Source organism: Esox lucius, chromosome 11 (assembly GCF_011004845.1).
Source record: "Esox lucius isolate fEsoLuc1 chromosome 11, fEsoLuc1.pri, whole genome shotgun sequence".
In the NCBI taxonomy this organism is placed as follows: domain Eukaryota; kingdom Metazoa; phylum Chordata; class Actinopteri; order Esociformes; family Esocidae; genus Esox; species Esox lucius.
In genome coordinates, this window is record NC_047579.1 from 30811967 (window position 1) to 30838360 (window position 26394).

The following is a 26394-nucleotide window of genomic DNA, read 5'->3' on the forward strand; positions in this document are numbered from 1 at the left end:
GCTAATTATTTTTGGATCAATTAACTAACAAAAGCCATTCTCATACTAATCTGGTTTTGACCGCAACTAGATTTAGCTTGGCATGTTTTAAAAGATACTTTTAATTTCTATATCTATACAAATAAAAATGTTTGTTATTGGTTTTCAAACATAAAACAGATCATGCAATTGAGGAACAGAAGCGTTCAATTTGTTCAATTTGTAGTGGTCTCTTAATTTTTACCCTTCTGTTCCTCACTCAAAAAGGGAAGAAAAATTTTATTATTTTTTTTTAATCCAGAGCTGTATATGTATATATTTATATGCACAAGAAAAAGTAAAAAGTTCCACCATTTTTAATGGTAGAACTGCTTACAAAACAGCCACATAGATGAGCTAAGCAAATAAGACAACTGAGTACAAAGATGGATTAGCTCCCGACCAGGGAAACAAAAAGTTGTAAGTCTCAAGTACTGACCACAATGAGAGGAATAAGCCCCATAATTGTTGACTCATGACACTCAAATGTATTGGTCACAGTTAACAAAGCATTCTTTCAACCTGTTCAACATGTTGTCCTTCTGCAAAAATTGTTTCTGCATCTGGGTGAGAGGATCTTATAAAATGTTGCTGAGTGTGGGCTGAATGTGTTCTGTGTGTGTGAATAGACATGTTATGAATTCATTATGCATATTACTCAGATACCTGTCTTTGTATGCAAATATCCCCAACCCCTTGAATTATAAATGCCCATTTCTGAGGGACAGAGACAACTATTACCACTGCCTCCACACTGCCTTCCATTCAGATTCCATTCAAACATGTTTCATACATGTCTCCTCGTCCTCACATTCCTGCCATGTAAGTGTGGATTTTAGATCAAACAATGGAGAAGTTGGATAAAAACAATTTGAATCTTGCAATTGTAGAATTTAGTTAATTGTTTGGTATTTGTTTATTTTTATGAATCTCATTTGAAAACGAGCTCTTACATTTTCATCAGCTTATCTTTCTGTAAACTTTCTTTTTCATTTTGTCTCTTTGTCAGATGTACACAGCATCAGCTTGACCTCCTCCTCTGATCAACTCAAAGCACCTGGGGAGTCCGTGAAGTTGTCTTGCCAAGCCTCTGGCTATGCCCTGACAGACTATGGTACAGGTTGGATACGACAGCGATCAGGGAAACCCCTGGAGTGGATAGGGATCATCTGGGGTGGTGGATCTATTAACTTAGGAGCTTCTTTTCAGAGCAGATTCACCATCTCCAGGGACAGTAGTAATGTGCTGTACTTAGACATCAGCAGGCTGCAAGCTGAGGACACAGCTGTCTACTATTGTGCAAAAACTAGACACAGTGTTACAGATATATGAGAGCCCTGTTCAAAAACATGCTATTATAACAGATTATGATAGATTGGCCCTTATAAGAGCTACATAAGTTTGCATACCCTGGTAGAAATTGTGAAATTTTGGCATTGATAAAAAACAAATATGACTGATCATGCAAAAAAACTTACATTTAAGAATAGTGATCATAGGAAGCCATTTGTTATCACAAAGTTGTTTGGCTCATTTTCTGAGGATCAGATGGTAACAGAAATCACCCAAATGCCCCTAATCAAAAGTTGACATACCCTTGAATGTTTGGCCTTGTTACAGACACACAAGTTGACACACACAGGTGAAAATGGCAATTAAAGGTACATTTCTCACACCTGTGGTTTTTTAAATGGCAATTCGTGTCTGAACAGACCTTGGTATCAAGAGATCCCCAAATGTTCCACTTCTTAATAAGTGATTGGACAGTACCAACTGGAATTTGCAAGGCTTTGGATATTGTTTTATATTGTTTATATAGTTTTCCGTCTTTCCATTACCTTGTTACGCAGGTCTTTTGACAGTTCTTTCCTGCTCCCCATGGCTCAGTATCTAGCCTGCTCAGAGCATCCATGTGAGAACTCATTGGCTATTTATACACAGAGCCTAAAAAAGAGCCTAACAACTATGTGATGATCAATGGCTTCATATGATCAATATCCTTCAATAAAAGACAAGTCATATTTTCTAAATCAATGCCAAAAGATCACAATCTCTGCCAGGGTTTGCAAACGAACACAGCTGTATCTACATACACAGAGGATTTCAAACTTCATTTCATAAATACCTGTTTATTACCTGTTATTACATAACATATTTATAGAGCAAAGGACAACATACCTTTTTCAGAAACACAATTGAAAGAAAGCTATTTCTGGACAACCGATCGGTTTAAGTCAGCTTGACAAAAGTACCTAATAATGCAGCATACCTTTTACGTACATAGTCTTAAACACCAAGTAAAACCGCAAAACACATTTCCACAAAATAACATAACATACAGACTGCTAGTAAGCGGTCTTATTGTCATGGTTCAGTCAGAACTGTTTTCATTCATTGTTACAGATTTACGCATACCTGACATTTGTTTTGTTGTGTGTTGTGTATGAAAACATATGCACTTTCTACTGAGAGGTACTCTGAAAAGGAGTGTCCGCTAAACGATGTAAATGCAATGTTGCATATTGCCGCTCAGTAGTTTGGATCTAGTGAGCAGCCTTATTAGTATGACAAATGGCTAATTGCACATCACATAAGCAATTAAAACATTTAAATATTGTCATACAAAAGCTGTTAAATATAGTAAAGATATTTCATAATAAAAATCAGAACTATAAAGAGTTTAAGAAAGAGAGATTAGTTTCATTATCATTCTCTATTTATGCCCCTAGATGGCGGTCTACGCAAAGCATCCCACTACATCATTGATTATATACAGACACTCGGCTCCGACCTTCTCATTAGGCTGCTGGAATAACATTACAGAAAGTCCTGCACTCACTATCACTAAAGCATGGAACTGATAAGTCACTGGAGTTTAGTTGTCATGGTGATTTTCATACACAGTAAGTAAAACAATTCATGGTGGCTTACTAACTGAGTGGTTAAACATAACATTGGTAAAAGTACAGCATATTCAGCTCAGTGTTAAATACATTTATTTTTTAAGTGTTTGTTGTGACATCAGGCTGGATCACTCTCCTTTCCAAGTGATAAAACCCGGAGACCCTGTTAAACTGTCATGTAAAACCTCTGGGTTTGATATGACAGATTACTACATATACTGGATAAGGCAGAAACCAGGAAAAGGAGTGGAGTGGATTGGTAGCATTGACTCTGGATCAGACGACAAGCCTGACTATGCAGATTCACTGAAAGGCCAGTCCACACTGACTGAAGACATCCCCACAAGCACACAGTTCTTAGAGGCCAAGAATCTGAAAGCAGAGGACACTGCTTTTTATTATTGTGCTCAACAGACACTGTTCTGGTAGTTGGTGAAGCAGCTGTACAGAAACCCACATCGCCCTGACAACATCTGGGTTTTCTATGACACACACAAGTGATTAGTGTCCGGGGTAGTTACAAATGATGTCCGAAGCATACAATCCTCTTCATTTGTCTTACTAGAAAGATCTTTGCAATGGCAAAGGAAATATCTGCAAACTCTACAATTACTAAATGAACCTGAAAACCCAGCAAGAGAAAGGGGTCACCATGTGCATTCGAATGTTGTGTAGCAATAAAATTCACACTCAGTGTTTCCAAATGAGAAGTCGGATCCAACAGGCGTTTAATCGGTGGAGGAAGTACTAGTAAGCTACAAGTCATAAAATTTCCAGCAAATATAACGTAGTCTTTAAAAGTTGTAATAAATAAAATATACATACATACATAAAGAAATGCAGTATTTGGAATCAAACAAAAGTAATAATCAACATCAATTGCATCTTTTCACACAATACGACTAATTGATCAGTTGCCAATTAGATTGAAAACCTTGCCCCTTCCCTGGCCACATTCCCACCCCTGTGGCCCTGGGCCTTATCATTTCAGGTGACATACGTCACGGAAAACAGGGCTTGACTGGGATTTCAGGAAAGTAGACACATTCCAAAAAACCTGCTTCCAACATGAAGGAAAGCATTTCCATATATATTCACCGATCAGCCATAACATTATGACCACTGACAGGTGAAGTGAATAACACAGATAATCTTGTTTGTAAGAGCACGACAAGGACCCAGTTGGTGGAGTGGTACTTGTGACAGTTATTTTATAGATCAGAACTTTAGAAGGAAGTACAGAGATGAAATTCTCTGGGCACAATTAACAGTTTTATTAATAACAGTTGTATTAATAAAACTGTTATTAATAAAACGCTTACATACATAATCATCCGAGGAGTCTCTGACTCGATACATGTCCTTCAACAATATATAAGGACAGAACAGGGGTGTGACAAAATCCTGCACAATCCAGCTCAACAGGACACATTCCCTTTATTCTATTATAACCTAAACTTCACACAAAGGACAGCTCTAAGAGTTCCAACCGAACCCGATCAGACAATAGATGCCCTGATGAGTTATAAAGACTAGGAGATAAAGAGTAACCATTTCATCTGCTGATACCAGTCAATGATGCCCCCTTGGTGATATGTTAAAACCAAAGGTGATGGGCAAGCATAAGGATCTGAGCGACTTTGACAAGGGCCAAATTTTGATGGCGAGACAACTGGGTGAGAGCATCTCCAAAACTGCAGCCCTTGTGGGGTGTTCCCGGTCAGCAGTGGTCAGTACCTATCAAAAGTGGTCCAAGGAAGGATAGGCCAAGTCTCACAGATCCACGTGGGGAGCGAAGGCTGGCCAATGTGGTCCAATCTAACAGATGAGCTACTGTTGCTCAAATTGCTGAAAAGGTTAATGTTACTGAAAGATGTCAGAACACACAGTGCATCGCAGTTTGTTGCTTATGGGACTGTGTAGCCAGAGACCAGTCAGCCATGTGTAGCCATGCTGTGTAGCCATGCTGATCCGTCAACTGCCGAAATGGCTACAATGGACATGTGAGCATCAGAACTGGACCACAGAGCAATGGAAGAAGGTTGCCTGGAGAACACATGGCACCAGGATGCACTATGGGAAGGAGGCAAACCGGCAGAGGCAATATGATGCTTTGGGCAATGTTCTGCTGGGAAACCTTGGGTCCTGCCATTCATGTGGATGTTACTTTGACACATACCATCTATCTAAGCATTGTTGCAGACCATGTGCACCCTTTCATGGCAACAGTATTCCCTGATGGCCTCTTTTAGTGGGTAAATGCACCCTGCCACAAAGCAAAAATGTTCAGGAATGGTTTGAGGGCCACAACAATGAGTCCAAGGTGTTGATCTGGCCTCCAAATTCCCCAGATCTTTATCCAATCGAACATCTGTGGGATGTGCTGGACAAACAAGTCCGATCTGTGGAGGGCTCACCTAACAATTTATAGGACTTAAAAGATTTTCTGCCAGATACTACAGCACACATTGGAGCCAGATTATGTCGTGGAAAACCAAGTCCACAACCACTAAAACAAAAAGCACTCAGGAACTTGTGAATCCAATAGACTTTAATGAAAATCATAGAACAATGAAAGACATTAAAGCCAGGCCCTTCTGCAGATACACCCAAATTCCAAGTCCAAGACCATGGCTTTTATACAAAAACTTTTACCCATAACGCCATCTGACCATCCTCTTGAGAGTCCCCTGAGATGGGGGCCCTCTTCTTTGTTCTCTCATTTTTCGGTCATTGACAACCTTATGGTTCATTTTTGGGTCATACTTCCAATGAACTCAACACAGTCATACATTTTAGGGTCATAACTGTCTGGGTACAGGATGATACTATATTGAGGAGGCCACTCATGATGACCCCCAGGTCAAGATGCACATATCATGATGAGAGCTCACTGTCCAGGTGTGTGTGTGGGTGGAGTAAATCATTCGGGAAGTCGCTGTCAGTGAGTCTGGATTTCATATTAATAATATTTCATAAAGTGATTAATTAAACATGCATATTGATATATTCATAGTATGTGTGACTAAAAGCCACTTACAGAAAATCCCTCACATATCCCCCCTTAGTGGCTTCACAGAGCCACTCAATTTTAGGCCTGAGACCCCCAGGTGAGAGTTGAAATCAACTCAAACATCTTACTGCCCAACTCCTCGTCTCCCGTCGGCCCCAGAGACTGGAAGCCAAACCTCTTCCCCTCCTTCTGGCTGAGTGGAAGTAAAAGACTCACCAACCTTTCCAATCAGTGGGATATGGGTGTGTGTGTAAGAGTGTGCAGGTTTCTTTTTGAGCCTTAGCAAACTATGGTGTTTCTAATAAGTATATGGATACAAACAGGTGATGGGAAATTGGCATGAGAAACTTAACACAACACAGATGTGCTGACTAACTCTGAAAGAAGGACCGTAGACAGGACGTGTTGCCTGTTACTGATGGGCCCCACACATCCTGTCCATACATTCTGTCCATTCCACCTGCTAGGAGTTGCCCATGTGACTGACATAGGCTATATGGATAGGTCCATTGACCATAGGTTGGAACATACCATACAAGGGTCTGTTGTAGGATAAACCTTTCTTATTGGAGGGTATTGGAATGTGTAATGGTTGGTTATGACCACTGGCCACCTCCTATGTATCCTTGCATAAAAGACTGTGTTGCCTCTGTAATTATGGAAGAGATAGAAATGAGAAATGGAAGGACAACATCATAGACTCATGCTGAATAAAGATGGCTCTCCCCTGACTTCTGGTTGCATTTATTTTGTTCATCGATCAAACTTGGACAGAATCTAACACAGGGTAAATATAATGACTAGTCTAGACATGAGGTTGCATAATAAAGATTACATGAGGATAGTGGTTACATGAGGCAGAATAAGGTTGATTAAATAAGATATTCCTGTATCACATGAGGTAGAAATATATGAGGTAATAACAAGGAATAGAAACACAGTCAGTAATATAAAAAGATACAAAATATATGCATGCGTCCCCCGCAGTGCCTTTTAGTCACCCGAGGCCCCAACATCCTCTTTATTAGAGAACAGTCCCATTCAAGGATTGATGTTCAGCAGTGCACAGTCCTTTCTGGCACACATGGGGCAGTCCCGCCTTTGGCAAAGAGCACAGTTGTAGGGTTCAGGGTAGTGATAGTGTCCATCTCTAGCAGGGTGTCCTTTGCTGCAATATTGGCAATGACTCATCACGTACGGGCATGGATAGTGTCTGCGTAATGACCTATCATAAACGGTAAAGTCCTGCTATGAATTAGAAGGGTTACTTTTCCCCACTGTATCCATTCCAACATAAACCTCTCCCATTTCTTCATACAACTGGTTCACGAAAGCTTCCACCAGGGGAGTATTCAGATCAGGCAGTCCATTGGTGCCTGCAAAAGAAGAAGAAGACTGCCGCCTGGATGTTCAGCACGCTCATCCTCCTCATGTTGTCCCGCTCCTCGTGGGACCTTGGTGCAGTGGTTGAGGTGATACCAGGTGTCACTGCCCTCCACTCGTACCGCTGTCGCCGTGGCCTGTCTCTCCTCGGCTCGTTCCACCTCCTCCTGTAGACCTTGATTTAAACCTGGTCTCCTGGAACCACTGCTCTGGGCTGATCATCCTCTGGCTCCGGTACCCGTGCGCTTTCCTGTTTGTGACTAAGCTCTTGTCCAGTAGTAAGTTGCCTGATAAATTCCCTGAATTCCAGCTCCAATTGCTCCAGAGGAGGCCCTTCATGAGGGCCTCGAAGCACAGGCATGGGTCGACCCGTAAGCATTTCTTGTGGTGTTAGATGCGTGGTTCTGTTAACAGCTCATTAGTGCTATTGGTAAAGCATCAACCCAATTCAAACCTGCACTGGCACAGATTTTATTGATCTTGGCCTTTAGTGTGCCGTTTGCTCTCTCTACCATGCCCTGGGACTGAGGGTGGTAAACACAACCCAGCCTCTGTTTGACATTGAACCAGATGTTAAATCACCTGCTTCAATGTTTTCTGAATAAAAGCTGACCCATTGTCAGAACTGATTTCTGACGGTATGCCAAATCTAGGCATCACCTCCCTTGTCAGGAACTTTATTACCATTCCTGCTCCCTTGTCCTTCAAGGGGGTTGCTTCTATCCATCTGCTCAATTACCACCAGCATGTACTGTTTTCCATGGATGGGTCTTATCATATCCACATAGTCCATGACTAAATGTCTGAAAGGTCCTTCTGGTGTTGGAATGTGGACCAATGGCATCACTATTCCTTTTCTCATGTTGTTTTTCGCACACACCTCACACTCTGCAAGAGCTACATGTACCGTATCCTGCATGTGCGGTGACCAGAAACCCTGGTGGGTGATCTTCCTCATAATTTCCCCCCTCGCGCAGTGGTCAAAACCATGCACATTATTAATCAGAACTCTAAGGAGAGCAGTGGGTGCCACCAAGAGGCCCGTATGGGTCCGCCACAAGCCTGCAGCATCAGTGGTAGCACCCGGCTGCAGCCACAACTGTTTCTCATACACGTTAGCCATTTCTTGCATTCGAATGACATCAGCCTTAACAGGTGCTGCCTCAACCAGTATCAACGGGGCTAGGACAGCTGAGTGACACTTAGATGCTAGTTTAGCGGCCTCATCAGCAGCGTTATTGCCCTGGATGATGTAGTTATTGCCTTTCCTATGTGCTTGACATTTAACAATAGCTACTTGACGTTGGAGTAACAGTGAAACCATTAAATCTTGGATATGATCATGATGCAAAATAGGTGACCCATCCATTTTCTTAAAGCCCCTTTGTTTCCACACAGCTCCAAACAGATGACATACCCCGTGTGCATAAGCAGAGTCAGTGTAGATGTTAGAAACTTTACCCTCCCCTTCTCTGAATGCGGCTGTCAATGCTTTGAGTTCAGCTAGTTGAGCAGAACATGGTTGTGGACAGGCTTGACTAATGATGAAATTGACCCTGAGGGTCCATCCCAACTACAGCAAATCCTGCATGATTACCATCCACGTCTCTGTAGCAAAAACCGTCCACAAATAACTCTTCTTCCGCACCCGGAATTGGGAGTGACAGAAGGTCAGGTCAAAGTTAACGACTCGGCCACACAGTTATGAGGCTTTCCCTCGTATTCCAGGGGGAGTCTCTCTGCTGGATTTACAGTAGCACACTTTTTAATGGTGATGTCACGGTAAGTCAACAATGGCAAGTAGTCCAAAAGCCTAGCATTAGTCAATACAAACTTCCCACGCTTTATCAACTTCGTCACCTTGTGATGAGTATAAATAGTTACTGGATAACCCATGGTGATGGTGGATGCTTTGTCATATACATATTGAACCACTGCGAGGCCTTGATAGCAAGGTGAGTCGAGCTTTGTACTGTAGTACGCTATGGGTTGTTTTCCTCTGCCACTACATGTGTCCTGCATCAATACTGCTAAAGCGTATCCCTTGGCCCTGTTGGCAACATACAACAAGAATGGCTTTGTTTAGTCAGGCATTCCTAAAGCAGGAGCAGACTGCATATCTTGTTTAATGGTTTCAAATGCTGCCAAAGCGTCGCAGTTCCAGTGCAATTTGGCACTCAGCTGCTGCTGTCCAACCTCTTTCATAAGCTCCCTGAGTGGGGCAACCTTAATGGCGTAGTCTTCTATCCAATCAGAGCTGAACCCTGTCATTCCCAAGAATGTCATCATTTGACTCATTGTTTGAGGAAGCGGTGCGCTGCTCAATCCGTCTAGTTGACCTGGGGAGATGGCTTTCATCTGGTGAGCTATGGTCCTACCCAGATATTCAACCTCTGTCTGACAGTATTGGAGTTTCTTTTGCGACACCTTGTGACCCCCCTCAGCTAATCTTTGCAGCACTTTAATGGAGTCTGCATGACATTGTTCGAATGTGGGAGCACATATCAGCAAGTCATCGACATACATGAAGTAACGTTCCCTCCAGGACAAGCTCCTCTAAGTCTGCTTTGAGGACCTGATTGAAAATGTGTGGGGAGTGTTTGAACCCTTGGGGCAGCCTCGTATATCTGTATTGCTTTCCCCCATAAGTGAAAGCGAACAGATGTCTGCACTCCTCTGCTAAAGGAACACTGAAGAAGGCCCCACATAAATCTATGACGCTGAAAAACTTAGCCTCAGGAGGGATGCTAGTCAGTAGGGTGTGGGGATTCGGGAGCTCAGCAAGACAGTCCGCCACTATATCATTGATGGGCCATAGATCATGAACCAGTCTCCACTTCTGCTTATCTGCTTTCAAAACAGGAAACAAAGGTGTGTAACAATCGCTAACTGTTTACCTGCCACCGCCTCTGGTTTCATGTAACACTGTTTCATCCATAACGGTTTAGCCCCTGGCTTCACTTTAATAAACCCAGGATTAGCTGATTTAACGAGCCCTACATCTGTGTCATGTCGAGACCACAACTGCTCTGGACCCACCGGCTCCATCTCCTTCCGTAACTGTTCCTGCCTGTTTGCCACTTTCCAGTTTTGCACTTGCGGACCTGTAGCAACTTCAACTTCCTGAGGTTCTCCAATATCTGCAAAACAAAGGATCTTAATGAGTTCATTATCAGGAGAGCAGAAGATTAGGGGATTGTCAGTCTTGACCCATGCAACCTGTGTCGCATGCTTCATCATAGGGCCCAGGTCTTTTGCTTTGAACCCATCGTTTACCAGTAGCATGATGTGGGGGACTGATCCGGGTACATCAAACCAATTGGCTATCAAAGTTGAACCTTTAGCATCGGCCACTGTCATAGCCACACCATGTTTACCAATGACGAAATACTGAGATTCAATGTGAGCTGTCTTGCCGTTTACTGCATCTAACCACAACTGTTCGAAAATGCGCTCCTGATGGAGATCATATTTTAGAGTGCAATGGTAGGCCAATGCTGGCCGCCTAGCCTGTGGTAATTGTGCCTCAATGTATGAGCCCCATTTATAAGTGACTTCCCTTACTGCACTTTCTATGTTGCCAATCCTGTACACATTAGCCAATGGTGCCTGGTGAAGTGACATTTGAGTTTTGATCCTTATGTAATCTGTCACACCCTGATGTGTTTCACCTGTTGTTTTGTCCCCGCCCCTCACCAGGTGTTCCCGGTTCCCTATTAGCCCCGTGTATTAAAACCCTGTTCTCTGTTTGGCAGTTGCCAGATCGTCTTGTCCTGTACAGTCGTTTCCAGCGTTCTATGTGTTCATCAGCCAGTCTACCCGTCCTTCTATTCCCCGGTTACGACCCTTGCCTGTTTTCCGGATTACGAGCCTGCCTGCCCACTCCTGTACCTTCGACCATCCGAACGCCCGAGAACGAACACTGCCTGTCCCCCACCACGAGCCTGCCTGCCCTATCCTGTACCTTCGACCATCTGACCGCCCGACAACAAACCCTGCCTGTCCCCTACCACGAGCCTGCCTGCCCACTCCTGTACCTTCGACCATCTGAACGCCCGATAACGAACCCTGCCTGTCCACCACTACGAGCCTGCCCACTGCCTGGTTGTTCAATAAATACTTTGGACCGCCCTCCTCTGCCTCTGTGTCCGCATTTGGGTCCCCACCCGTTCATCGGTGTGATAGAACGATCTGGCCATGTCGGACCCAGCGGAGTTGGAACATCTACACAACGCAGTGGCCTGCCAAGGGGTCGTCGTGGGTCGACACGAGGAGGCACTCCACGGCATCGCTGAGGAACTCCGTGAGCAGAGAGTGCGCCAACAGGAGGCCAACGAATGCCTGCTGCGAAGGCTAGAGAGAATAACCCTGGCCCTTTTCCTGCCACTGTTATCTGGGGTTCCCAAACCCTGAGTGTCAATGTTCTTGTTGATTCAGGGGCTGATGACTGTTTTATTGACACCTCCCTTCTTGCGCAGTTGGGCATCCCCTCAAGCCCCTTACACCCACACATAGAGGCCACAGCCCTGGACGGCCGCTCTATTGGGCGGGTGTCTGAGATATCAGTTCCTGTTACCCTGACCCTATCTGGTAACCACAGTGAGGAGATCCAGTTCCTGCCCTTACGTTCCCCTAATGTTCCCATAGTGTTAGGCCACTCATGGCTCGTGAAACACAACCCCCACATTGACTGGACTACTGGCTCTGTTACAGGTTGGAGCCCCTTTTGTCTGGCACACTGTCTGAAGGCCGCTCCACAGGCTCTGACCAGGGCCGCCCCCCTGTCCACGGACATCGATCTGTCATCTGTCCCTGCTGACTACTGGGACTTAAAGGAGGTTTTTGACAAAGCCCGGGCCACCTCCCTACCACCACACCGGCCATATGACTGCGCCATAAACCTCCACCCAGGCACGTCGCCCCCCCGTGGACGCCTGTACTCCCTGTCCGGACCTGAAACAAAGGCCATGGAGGAGTATGTGGGGACTTCTCTCAGGGCCGGGATCATCCGACCATCTTCCTCTTCTGCTGGTGCGGGGTTTTTCTTTGTGGCCAAGAAGGATAAGACCCTGCGTCCCTGCATAGATTATCGAGGCCTGAATGACATCACGGTGAAGAACCGTTATCCACTCCCTCTGCTTGCCTCCGCGTTCGAGATGCTCCAGGGCGCCACCATCTTCTCGACGCTTGACCTCCGCAATGCTTACCACCTGGTACGGATCAGAGAGGGAGATGAGTGGAAGACGGCGTTCAACACCACTAGTGGCCACTATGAATACCTGGTAATGCCGTTTGGGCTGACCAACGCTCCGGCTGTCTTTCAGGCCCTGGTGAACGACGTGCTCCGGGACATGATTAACCGCTTTGTTTTCGTGTATCTGGATGACATTTTGATTTACTCCCGCTCTGCCCAGGAACACACCTCCCACGTCCGACAGGTCCTTCAGCGGTTATTGGAAAACCGCCTCTTCGTAAAAGCTGAGAAGTGTAAGTTCCACCGCTCCGTCATTCCTTTCCTGGGCTACATAGTGGCTGCGGGTAGCATCCGGATGGACCCCGGCAAGGTCCAAGCCGTCACCGATTGGCCACAGCCCTCTTCACGCCTGGACCTACAGCGCTTCCTTGGCTTTGCCAATTTCTATCGGAGGTTCATCCGGGGTTACAGTGAGTTGGCTGCCCCGCTCACCGCCTTGACCTCCACTAAAGTGGCCTTCCAATGGTCTCCCGCGGCATCCCGTGCCTTCGCGGCCCTCAAGCAGCGCTTCACCTCGGCCCCCATCCTGATACACCCGGACCCGGCCCGGCAGTTTGTAGTGGAGGTGGATGCCTCCAGCGTCGGTGTAGGGGCCGTCCTGTCACAGAGATCGGACCAGGACCAGAAACTGCACCCCTGTGCTTACCTCTCCCGCCGCCTGACACCTGCTGAGGCCAACTACGACGTGGGCAACAGGGAATTGCTTGCGGTCAAGGCTGCATTGGAGGAGTGGAGACATTGGCTGGAGGGGGCGGAACAGCCCTTTCTCGTTTGGACTGACCACAAGAACCTTGAGTATCTGCGCTCGGCCCGGAGGCTCAATTCCCGCCAAGCCAGATGGGCCCTGTTCTTTGCTCGCTTCCAATTCACCCTCTCCTATCGGCCTGGCTCAAAGAACACCAAACCGGACGCGCTCTCCCGCGTGTTCGGACCTGCTGCGGACCACCAAGAGCCTGAGCGTATCCTTCCTGCCTCCTGTCTGGCTACGTCGTTGGTTTGGGGGGTGGAAGAGGCAGTACGGAACGCGCAACGGCTAAATCCGGATCCTGGGGGGGGGGCCGCCGGGCCGCTTGTTTGTGCCTGACCATGTCCGGTCCAAAGTCCTGGAATGGGGCCACTCCTCGACACTTACCTGCCACCCCGGCGCCCGACGGACCTTGGCCTTCCTCCGTCAACGGTTCTGGTGGCCCACCATGGGGGTGGACGTCCCCGCTTTCGTATCCGCCTGCACGGTGTGTGCCCAAAACAAGACGTCACGCCAAGCCCCAGCCGGTCTCTTGCAACCGCTTCCGGTCCCTCGTCGCCCATGGTCACACATCTCCCTGGACTTCGTCACGGGCCTGCCTCTTTCCGACGGCAACACCGCTATCCTCACGGTGGTGGACCGGTTCACCAAAACGGCACACTTCATCCCCCTGCCCAAGCTGCCATCGGCCAAGGAGACGGCCCAACTGATGGTGCAACACGTCTTCCGAATCCACGGTCTGCCGGTTGACGTCGTCTCCGATCGGGGTCCTCAGTTCACTTCCCAGTTCTGGAGGGCTTTCTGCACCCTCATTGGTTCTTCCCTCAGTCTGTCCTCCGGTTTTCACCCCGAGTCAAACGGCCAATCGGAAAGGGCCAATCAGGACCTGGAGACGGTGCTGCGGTGTCTGGTTTCACACAACCCCGCCACATGGAGCCGGCAACTGGTATGGGTTGAGTATGCCCACAACACCCTACCCTCCTCCGCTACTGGGCTCTCCCCCTTCGAGTGCTCTCTGGGCTACCAGCCTCCGTTGTTCCCAGAGCAGGAGGAGGAGGTCGGGGTTCCATCCGCCCAGTTCTTCGTTCGGCGCTGTCGCCGGACATGGAAGCGGGCCCGTGCGGCCCTTCTGCGCACCAACGCCAGGTACCGTCGACAGGCCGACCGCCGCAGGACCCCAGCACCCCGCTACCGTGTTGGCCAGAGGGTGTGGTTGTCCGCCCGGGACCTGCCCCTTCGTGTGGAGAGCCGCAAGCTGTCTCCCCGCTTCATCGGGCCCTTTCAGATCTCTCGGGTCATCAGCCGTTCGGCTGTTCGCTTAGTGTTGCCCCGCTCCCTCCGTGTCCACCCGACCTTTCACGTGTCTCGTATCAAACCCGTCACTAACTGTCCTTTGTCTCCTCTCCCTAGGCCTGCTCCTCTCCCCCGTCTCGTGGACGGCCACCAAACCTTTTCTGTTCGGCGTCTCCTGGGGGTTCGGGCCCGGGGCCGGGGCTTCCAATACCTGGTTGACTGGGACGGCTACGGGCCGGAGGAGCGCTCCTGGGTGCCGGCTAGGGACATCCTCGACCCGGGCCTCATCGCTGACTTCCGTCGTCGGTGTCCCGGTCAGCCGGGTGTGCGCCCGGGTCGGCCGCCAGGTGGCGTCCGTAGGGGGGGGGGTTCTGTCACACCCTGATGTGTTTCACCTGTTGTTTTGTCCCCGCCCCTCACCAGGTGTTCCCGGTTCCCTATTAGCCCCGTGTATTTAAACCCTGTTCTCTGTTTGGCAGTTGCCAGATCGTCTTGTCCTGTACAGTCGTTTCCAGCGTTCTATGTGTTCATCAGCCAGTCTACCCGTCCTTCTATTCCCCGGTTACGACCCTTGCCTGTTTTCCGGATTACGAGCCTGCCTGCCCACTCCTGTACCTTCGACCATCCGAACGCCCGAGAACGAACACTGCCTGTCCCCCACCACGAGCCTGCCTGCCCTATCCTGTACCTTCGACCATCTGACCGCCCGACAACAAACCCTGCCTGTCCCCTACCACGAGCCTGCCTGCCCACTCCTGTACCTTCGACCATCTGAACGCCCGATAACGAACCCTGCCTGTCCACCACTACGAGCCTGCCCACTGCCTGGTTGTTCAATAAATACTTTGGACCGCCCTCCTCTGCCTCTGTGTCCGCATTTGGGTCCCCACCCGTTCATCGGTGTGATAGTAATCTATGATTATCCCATCAGGTGAACACTGAATTTGCAGCCCCAGCCGGTGCAGGGCATCCCTACCCAATAAGTTTATGGGAGTGTGTTCAGAAATTAAAATGGGACTTTCTATTGAGCGTCCGCTCGTAGCTAGCTTAACTGGAGCTGTCATGGGTATTAGCTGCGTCTGTCCCGATAATCCTACTGTCTTAGCATATTTACCTGACTTGGGGAGGTGAAAGGCGTAATTTGGACTTAAACAAGTGTAAGTAGCTCCGGTGTCTAGCATCATTGGTGTGCACCTATCATTTATCTGAACCTACAGCACTGGTTCTTTGTCAGCCTGCGATGATACTACTACAAACTGACCTTCCCCCATTGGATTCTCTGGGCCTCCTCAGTAATGTTGGTTTGGTCCTGCGTATGTGTTTACAGGACCTTAGTTGGGCGGGCCCTGCGGTTGCCACCCTGGCAATTCTGATTATTCCAATTATTGGGGGCCGGTTTAAATGCAGGGGCGTCCCATGGGTGGGTTGGACAAGTCTGCTGGCACCCCCAGAAGACTTTTCCTCGGGGCCCCGGGCCCATCTAGATTCTGAGGTTGATATCCTCTATTATTCTGATATTGTTTGGGGCTGTGTGTACACATTTACCACTGGTTTCTGGGGTGGTCCATACACAGTCTGCGGCTGCTGTGCTGGGCGTTGACCTCCCTGGAGGACGGGTGCCATTGCGTATTCCTCAGGTGGGGCCTCTGTCGTACCCGGAGCTTGTGTCTTTTATTCTTTTTGTCAGTTCATTGTGATGGTAATTCCAATGTATCGACACTCGGGAGTAAGAAAAAGAGACAAAGTTCTCTTGGCACAACTTTTTTTTTAACTATTATGCAAATATGAGAGACTCATCAACCGCTTACCAACATAATCGTCTGAGGAGACTCTGACTCAAAACATAATTTCAACAGTATATAAGTGAAAAAAAGGGGTGTGGTAAGATGCTGCTCTGTTTCATGTCAATAAAACACATTCCCTTTGTTCTATCACACAAGCCAAATGCTATCCTCCCCCACCTTATCCTTCCTGACATAATGTTTACTGTTGTGTTTACCAAAGCTTCACACAAAGGACAGCTCTCCTTCCTGCCATAAGTAACGTCTTCAATTCTAAGAGTTCTTACAGCATCTGGACAGACAATAGATGCCCCCTATGCAAATACCAGATCCCCCACATTCCTCTACCTATCTAAACAATGGGACTCAAGTCCTTTAATCAGTAAGAATGCATCAAGCTTCAGAAACTTCCCCAATAATCCAGCTGTAATTGGGTGAGCTTTCTTTGAATGTCCCTCCCCTGTTCAGCCAGTCTTTTTTCATTCTGCCTGTATCTGTCAACAGCATGAATGAAATAGTCTCTGAATTCTTTGTGAGTTTTTGATGTAGTCAGCCCCACAGCATCCTCCAGCTTGGTTCTTATGGGAGCTGGCATTGCTTCCACCAACGCTTTCCTGAACATATGAGACACAAGTTTGTCAGTTTCTGGGTCATGCTCAGTTTCCATTCTCCATCTGTCCGCCTGCTTTTGTAAGTATTCCGCAGGGCTCTCTGTGTCTCCCAGTGGAGCCCCTCTTAAAACATCAGTGTCCACCACAGCAGGGAACTCTTCCCTCAGGGCCTTCCACAATAAATGTCTGTAGGGATCAAAGGACCGCCCATCTCCGACAACGCTTCTGATTGTCCATGCCATGCCACCCTCTTTTAGCACCGACTCCGCTTTAGTCGTACCCAGCACTCTGACCAGCAAGGCTTAGATGTCCCCTGTCGCCAGTATTTTACCCGTGGTCAATTCTTCGAGCACTCTAATCCATTTTCCAGCCCCATTGTGGAGATTAGGTAATTTCACAACCAGGCCCTCCATGTCCTGAGTTGGCCATGGTACATAATGATGTTGATGCCCTTTAACTAGAATAGGTGCCATGTTGGTAAACTGACCGGGTGTTTTTAATGTGTGTTCGCTCCTTAGTCTACCCTTTGGCTCCCTGCCATAGCGGGCAGAAGCAGCTGCGGCTTTCTCACACTCCTCCTCAGACTGCTCCTCTCCTTCCTGGCTATCTGTGTCATCCTATGGATCTGACTCCCCACACTGCGACTCCCTAAGTTTTTCTACTTGCTCGTCAAGTTAACATTGACAGCTTTTGGACTTGCTCTTCCTGTCTCTTGGTTTCTCTCCTCCCGTCTTATTACACTCCAACCAATCTAAACATTCTCTGTAACAATCTACTTGAATGGCAGGTTTTCCCTTAGGCCGTCTACTTTTCCCCAAAGTGGAAGACACCAGGGGTTTGTCTCTTTCCATCTCAACTTCCCCTTTAATCGTTACTACCCCAGATACTAGAGGGCATTGCGCGCCCTTGTAAGGCAGGGGCTCATCGGCCCATTTAACCTTTTCAGCTGTCCTCTCCTCATCTCTCTGTAGCATACGTCGGGCTTGGGCCAGACTGGCTAACTGGACCCTTCCTTCCTCCAGAAACATTTTAATAAACCTCCTGTTCTTTTTCACGTTTGAGCCTGCGTGAGTTACTATGGTCATCAATTTTATAGAATGTAATTAAACCTTCGATTTGCTCACACAGGGCCACATCAAAGGTTCCGTCTTTGGGCCATTTAGTCATCAAATTCTCAGTCCGCTTTTCTAAAGTTTTTAGACCTTTTCAATCTGCTCCCCACACAGAGGAAATCTTCCAGCCAGCATCTGTACTGGTGTGCCTGCCGTATGGAAAGCTAAGTGGTTGATTTAGTGTTACTTTAATTGTCTAACCTCACTGTCTCCCTGGACCTCTGCTCTATCTATGTGTCGAGCTGGACGGGATTTACTGCTGGCGTGCTCCCAGAGGAAGTCCTAGACGCTTTAACTTTCTGGGACGATAGCCAATTTTTTCCTCAACTCGCTCCTCTCCCAGACACAGCTAACTTCAAGGAAGTGATGAGACTAGGATTTAGACGTGATTAAAGTATGTACGAAATTATCAGCGGAAATGAATATACCCTGACACACGGATCTCGACCCTGATTAATGCATGTAAGTGTGCGCCCATCAAGTTATGAAATTATTAGCGGAAACCAATATCCCTGAGACACTGATCTGACCATGACAGATGCCTGTACGTAAGTAAACTCCTATCAAATTAAGAAATTTTTTAACAAAACAAATATATACATTTCTTGTATGTTTCCAACAAACCCCGTCCTTGTATTATATCTAATCAGTTTTTTGTTTGATAATAGCCTCACTGGACCATAGTCTGAGTCCTCCTGGCGTAAACCAAATTAGCTGCACTCCCTTTGACTCAGAGAAATCGCGACTTCCTATTAATTGTCTCGTGGCTGTGTCATATTTCAAAACTATACAATATTCAAATACCTGGGTCAGGTATAAATGTACAGAGGTATCCTCGGGTCCTACGAATATTTTGTGATCTATACCATCATAAAATCTACGTAAAATCATCATAAAATAATCTGGAGGCTGTGTTCTCCTCGCTCATTTCGTCACTCATCGTAAGCACAATTTTTTTTATAGTACTATCAATTGGAAAATGTGGTAATTATAACGTTAATAACAGGACAACAAAAAATAAAACAGCTTTTCCTGAATGTTGTCAGCCACTTTCGCAGCTCTCGCACCCCCAAGCACACAGCTTCTCTCCCTCTCCGTCCGCAACCTAGATACACTGCTCTCTAAGAATTCTCTCATACACACACACATTTGGGTACCCTTCCAGACATTCTCCTCTCATACATTCGTCATACTCATTTCATACTCTTGCATATGTTAAGACTTTTACGTGTATCAGAATCTCTGAAGAAGGACGAGGCTTCGGTCCGAATGGAAATTTAGCACAAAGATGTATTAATAGAAAATGATAATTCAAGATACATGAATTACACTGCAGCTGTCAAATATTTGCTTAACCCTCGAGCTTCCACAAAATATTCGCCCCGAATCAAGATCGAACATCGGTTTTGATTCTCCCGCCACAGGGGCGGTTACTTTGCACTCTCGTGAGTAAAACCCATCCTTATTGGCTCTTCGTTTGCATGGTGACCTGTTGGACGAATCTCTTTGTTTTTCACTGTCCAATGAAGAAGGGCATGCTCTAAACTCTTTCCATTTGGGGTTACACTGTTGGTCATAGATCAACAGGTTCTTGCATACAGGTGTGAAATCTTAACCAGGTTACAGTAATTTACATTCTATTGTCCTAACCTAGACTAGAACATCAGGGGGTTGGAGCCAGATGGTTTTCTTCTATATGTTAATTGCTCTAACCAAGACAGGAGAAAAGTCTGAGTGAGTGTGAGACAAAAGGCGGTTTTGACCTATTCTTCCCAGAGATAAGGTGTGCAAATTACAACAGACTGTATGGCGTTTTACACATAGAAAGTTATTGTATTCAATAATTTTCCCTAAGCTGGCTGCAGCATACAATTTAATAAAACAACAACATAAGAATACATGGTTATTAAATCAGCATTATTCAAACTTCATTTATCTCAACACATACAGAAATTTGTTTAAACACACCCAATCTTTCACATACATTTATACAGGCCTTTTCACACACATATATTGTTATAATGTATTTACAGATTACTTGACACAGAGACACATACTTCCCCACATACTCCTACAGACTTAGTTAACCGCGTCCCCCTCTCTCTCTCCTATAGAGGAATGCTGCCTTAACTAATTCTATATATCTCACTCGCGCACGCACGCGTCCACAAGACTCTTGTCACGCTCCCGTGAAGAGGAAGAACCCTGTCGGACCGTATCTCTAACACACACAGACACACAGCCGTAGGCCTATCGTACCCCTAACTGTTGGTGTCTCCAATCACTCCCACAGGTCACCGTAATAGGTAGAGCCTTTTCTACAAACACACGCAGGCTTTTTACAGAGGCTACTGTATAAAGCCGTGAGTCGATCACACAAACGCACCAGCCAGCCTGTGCCCCGGCTGCCTTACCAAAGGTAATTTGTGTGCGCTATCCTGCAGGTCTAACCTGTGCTGTCTCTACTGGACAGGCACTCATTCACAACCGCTGCTGGCCCTTTACTCGTCCGCTCCAGGCGTTATCTAACAACAGCCGCCGGCCCTTACTCGTCCGTACTGGGCTGCACCTGCCGGCCCTTACTTGTCCGTACCAGGCTTGTTCTAACAACAAAGACTTATTTACAATGTTATAGCATGCATACAATGTATTGGATTCAGAAATACCATGTGCTTTCAAAAATACTATGTGCATTCAACATCCAAGGTTCGTTAAATTTGGGAAGACCAGTGCTTGATGTCCCACCACAGAGTTATATGATCTGAATTACACAAACATACTAACTAAAAGCAAAATTGCTTACCTTTGTTGTGGCCACCGTTTGTGTAACTCAGTCCAATTCCTCCCAGGCAGTTCAGTCAAGCAACAATGTCTCTTACCAACTCCTGGCTAGGAACTTGTGAATCCAATAGACTTTAATGAAAATCATAGAACAATGAGAGACATTAAAGCCCTTCTGCAGATACACCCAAATTCCAAGTCCAAGACCATGGCTTTTATACAAAAACTTCTGACCATCCTCTTGAGAGTCCCCTGAGATGGGGGCCCTCTTCTTTGTTCTCTGTTTCTTCCTGAGTGTTCTTAATTAAAACTACTAACTCATGACAACCATATGGTTCATTTTTGGGTCATTGACCACCTTATGGTTCATTTTTGGGTCATACTTCCAATGAACTCAACACAGTCATAAATCTTAGGGTCATAACTGTCTGGGTACAGGATGATACTATATTGAGGAGGCCACTCATGATGACCCCCGGGTCAAGATGCACATATCATGATGAGAGCTCACTGTCACGGCTTAGGTTGAGGAAGCAAAGGAGGAACCGGAGAAGGCGTGGCGGATGAAGGTTTTTATATATATATCAATAGAACAAATAAACAGAACGAGCGTCTTAACAAAGCGCATACAGCTCTGACTGTGGCAGAGAACAATCACACACAAAGACAGGGGGAGCAGAGGGAACATATATACCGGGGGAAACAGCGATGATGATGAACAGGTGCACAAAACGAGACACAGGTGAAATGCATGATGAGACGGTGGTGTTAGAAAGCCGGTGACGTCGACCGCCGGGGCCCGCCCGCTGCAGGGGGAGGTGAACCAGCAGAGGTCGTAGTCGTCACAGTACCCCCCCCCTGACGCGCGGCTGACGACACCGGCCTCGGGGCCGACCCGGGGGGCGCGGAGCAGGGCGATCCGGCCGACGCTGGTGGAAGTCGCGGACAAGGACGGGAGCCAGGACGTCCTTCACCGGAACCCAGCTCCGCTCCTCCGGGCCGTACCCCTCCCACTCCACGAGGTACTGGAGGCCCCCCGCCCGGCGCCTCGAGTCGATGATGGAGCGGACAGAGTATGCCGGGGCCCCCTCGACGTCCAGAGGGGGAGGGGGTACCTCCCGCACCTCACACCCCTGAAGGGGACCATCCACCACCGGCCTGAGGAGAGACACATGGAACGAGGGGTTAATACGGTAGTCGGGGGGAAGGCGTAACCGATATGTTACCTCGTTGACTCTCCTCAGGACTTTAAAGGGCCCCACAAACCGCGGGGCCAGCTTCCGGCAGGGCAGGCGGAGGGGCAGGTCCCTGGACGAGAGCCAGACCCGGTCGCCCGGCCGATACACCGGGGCCTCCCCGCGGTGGCGGTCCGCAGAGGCCTTCTGACGGCGGACAGCGAGCCGGAGGCGGGATTGTACTGCCTCCCATGTGCCCGCTGCCCGCCGGAACCAGTCGTCCACCGCAGGGGTACCGGTCTGGCTCGGCGTCCAGGGCGCCAGGACCGGCTGGTAGCCCAGGACGCACTGGAAAGGCGTCACGCCCGTGGAGGAGTGGTGCAGAGAATTCAGTGCATATTCTGCCCATGGCAAAAACTCTGCCCACTCCCCCGGCCGGTCCTGGCAGTAGGACCGGAGGAACCTACCCACTTCTTGGTTTACCCGCTCCACCTGCCCGTTGGATTGGGGATGGTAGCCCGAGGTCAGGCTGACCGAGATCCCCAGGTGCTGCATAAATGCTTTCCACACCCTAGACGTGAATTGGGGACCCCGGTCAGACACGATGTCCTCGGGCACCCCATAGTGCCGGAAGACGTGTGTAAACAGGGCCTCCGCGGTCTGTAGGGCAGTAGGAAGGCCGGGCAGAGGCAAGAGGCGGCAGGACTTTGAGAACCGATCCACAACGACCAGGATGGTGGTATGGCCCTGGGAAGGGGGGAGATCCGTCAAAAAATCAACAGAGATGTGGGACCATGGTCGTTGTGGAATGGGCAAGGGGTGTAACTTGCCCACAGGTAGGTGCCGGGGTGCCTTACTCTGGGCGCACACCGAGCAGGAAGAGACGTATACCCTCACGTCCTTGGCTAAAGTGGGCCACCAGTACTTACCGGCCAGGGCGCGCACTGTTGGCCCGATGCCAGGATGACCGGAGGAGGGAGATGTATGCGCCCAGTAGATGAGGCGGTCGCGGACAGACGCCGGCACATACGTACGGCCCTCAGGGCATGTGGGCGGAGAGGGCTCGTCGCGCTGCGCTCCGGCGATGTCCGCGTCCAGTTCCCATACCACCGGTGCCACGATGCATGACTCCGGGAGCACGGGAGCATCATCCACTGGCCTCTCCTCCGTGTCATGCTGGCGGGACAGCGCGTCAGCCCCGATGTTCTTACTCCCCGGCCTGTAGGTAAGAGTAAACACAAACCGGGTGAAAAACATAGCCCACCTTGCCTGGCGAGGGGTCAGCCTCCTCGCTGCCCGCATGTACTCCAGGTTCCGGTGGTCAGTCCAGACGAGGAAAGGGTGTTTAGCCCCCTCTAACCAGTGCCTCCACGCCGACAGAGCTCGAACCACGGCCAGCAGCTCACGATCACCTATGTCGTAGTTCCGCTCCGCCGCACTGAGCTTCTGGGAGAAGAAGGCACAGGGACGGAGCGTGTTACGACACCCCGTCCGTTGGGAGAGGATGGCACCGAGCCCACAATCGGACGCGTCCACCTCCACGATGAACTGGAGCGACGGGTCGGGATGGGCCAGGACCGGAGCGGTGGTGAAACAGTGTTTCAGTTCCACAAACGCCCGCTCCGCCTCCACGGTCCACCGCAACCGGGTCGCCCCCCCCTTCAGAAGGGAGGTGATCGGCCGCGACCTGGCTAAAGCCCCGGATAAACCTCCTGTAGTAATTAGAGAAGCCTAAGAAACGTTGCACGTCCTTAACCGTGGTTGGGGTCGGCCAATTACGCACGGCGTCAATGTGAGGCTCCTCCATAGCCACACCTGTGTTGGAAAAGCGATATCCCAGGAAGGACACAGACGACTGGAAAAACAGACACTTCTCGGCTTTCACGTACAGGTCATGCTCCAGCAGTCGAGCCAGCACTCTGCGCACTAACGAGACATGTTTGGCGCGGGTGGCAGTGAATATCAAGATGTCATCAATATACACTACCACTCCTTCGCACAACAAGTCCCGGAATACGTCGTTTACGAAGGACTGGAAGACTGAAGGAGCATTCATCAACCCGTACGGCATCACTAAATACTCGTAATGGCCGGACGTGGTACTAAAGGCAGTTTTCCACTCGTCTCCTTCCCGGATACGCACCAGGTTGTAGGCACTCCTGAGGTCTAATTTAGTGAAAAAGCGGGCCCCGTGCATCCTCTCCACCTCCGCAGAGATCAAAGGGAGAGGGTAGCGGAACGGAATGGTGATTTTGTTCAGCGCCCAGTAATCGATGGACGGGCGCAAACCACCGTCCTTCTTTTTCACAAAAAAGAAACTCGAGGAGACCTGTGACTTGGAGGGCCTAATGTAGCCCTGTTCCAACGCTTCCGTAACGTAGGCATTCATAGTCTCCGTTTCGGTGCGGGACAGTGGATACACGTGACCCTTCGGGAGTGCGGCTCCGTCAATGAGGTCTATCGCACAATCCCCCAGCCGGTGTGGTGGCAACACAGCAGCCTTGGCCTTGGAGAAAACCGTAGCCAAGTCCCTGTATTCGGGGGGAATGGGCACGGCAGGCGCACTGTCTGGACTCTCCACCGAGGTCGAGCCAACGGAAACACCCAAACACCTACCCTGGCACTTCCGCGACCACCCCGACAGACGTCGACTAGACCAAGAGATGACAGGGTCATGTAGGGACAACCAGGGGAAACCTAAAACGACTGGGAACGTGGGTGAGTCGATCACGTGAAATTAAATGGTTTCACTGTGTCGGTTGTCGGTAACCAGGAGGAGAGGAACAGTGCAACTTGTGACCAGCCCTGACCCTAGTGGCCGGCTGTCTAGAGCTCTCACGGGCAGGGGGGTGTCGAGGGCCTGGAGGGGTATGTGCGACCGTAGGGCAAAAGACCTATCCATGAAATTCCCGGCTGCGCCTGAGTCTACCAGCGCCTTACACCGGGCAAGCAGCGGAAATCCGGGGAACCTAACAGGGACAGTGCACATAGAGAGGGAAGAGGTTAGTGGCGAATGTGCATGTGCTACCTGGGGTGATGCGGAAGTGCCCTGCCTGTCGCCTCTTGACTCAGGGAGGGAGGTGCGGTGTGGTGCAGTAAGACGGCCTCGTTGCCCCCTGGAGGCACTCCGCACCTGTCCTCCCCGACGTCTGCCCGGCAGTGCAGCCGCCCCCAATTCCATGGGGACGGCGGTGTCGGGTTGGTAGGGTTGGTAGGGTGGAACGGACGGGCCTCTTCCGGGACGTCCTCGGGCAGCCAGCAGGTTGTCGAGACGGATGGACATGTCAACCAGCTGGTCGAGGGAGAGGGACACGTCTCGACAAGCTAGCTCCCTCCGGACGTCCTCGCGAAGGCTACAGCGGTAGTGGTCGATCAGAGCCCGTTCGTTCCACCCCGATCCCGCTGCCAGGGTCCGGAACTCCAGTGCGAACTCCTGCGCCGACCTCGTCCCCTGCCGAAGGTGGAACAGCCGTTCACCCGCCTCTCTTCCTTCGTGCGGGTGGTCAAACACGGCTCGGAAGCGGCGGGTGAACTCGGCATAGCTGCCCTGGGTGGGCTGCTCGGTGTTCCAGACGGCGGTGGCCCACTCCAGGGCTTTTCCGGAAAGGCAGGAGACGAGCGAGGTGATCTTCTGTGCCTCGGTCGGCGCAGGGTGCATCGCCTGGAGCGCGATGTCCAGTTGCAATAGGAATCCCTGGCAGCGGTCCGCCGCCCCGTTGTAATCCCTAGGCAAGGGGAGATGCAACGGCCCCATGGCTGGTGGCGAGGCTGGGGCAGGCGGAGAGACGGCCGGTGTTGCGGGGTGCTGCTGACACAGCTCTAGGCGCTGCACCGCTTTCAGAACATTGTCCATCGCGGCGCCTAGGCTGGCCAGCATTGTTGAATATACCTGGACCGCCTCCGCAACACCGACCTCGCCTGTGGCTCCTTCGGGCTCCATATCCTTGCTGTTTTCTTGACGTGTGTGATTCTGTCACGGCTTAGGTTGAGGAAGCAAAGGAGGAACCGGAGAAGGCGTGGCGGATGAAGGTTTTTATATATATATCAATAGAACAAATAAACAGAACGAGCGTCTTAACAAAGCGCATACAGCTCTGACTGTGGCAGAGAACAATCACACACAAAGACAGGGGGAGCAGAGGGAACATATATACCGGGGGAAACAGCGATGATGATGAACAGGTGCACAAAACGAGACACAGGTGAAATGCATGATGAGACGGTGGTGTTAGAAAGCCGGTGACGTCGACCGCCGGGGCCCGCCCGCTGAAGGGGGAGGTGAACCAGCAGAGGTCGTAGTCGTCACACTCACTGTCCAGGTGTGT

The 26394-nt window shown here is 49.2% G+C and overlaps 1 protein-coding gene and 1 long non-coding RNA gene across 6 annotated transcripts in view; one reads left to right on the plus strand and one right to left on the minus strand.

The window, feature by feature from the left end:
* LOC105008122 overlaps positions 1–26394 on the plus strand; it is a 493667-nt gene that overhangs the window by 103997 nt on the left and 363276 nt on the right. The window contains exons 1-3 of one of the 5 annotated variants that reach the window (XM_034295300.1): positions 731–840; positions 1028–1329; positions 13316–13323. The exons of 2 other annotated variants lie outside the window; for them this stretch is intronic. In XM_034295300.1, coding sequence (XP_034151191.1) covers positions 801–840; positions 1028–1329; positions 13316–13323 — 350 coding nt within the window. In that variant the 5' untranslated portion in view covers positions 731–800. Of the gene's footprint in view, positions 1–730; positions 841–1027; positions 1330–3496; positions 3507–13315; positions 13324–26394 lie in introns of those variants that run through there. 2 more of the 5 variants (XM_034295301.1, XM_034295302.1) reach the window with 2 other exon arrangements.
* The window catches only part of LOC114840416, a 415324-nt gene that overhangs the window by 44381 nt on the left and 344549 nt on the right, over positions 1–26394 (minus strand). The gene's annotated exons all lie outside the window — the stretch shown is intronic.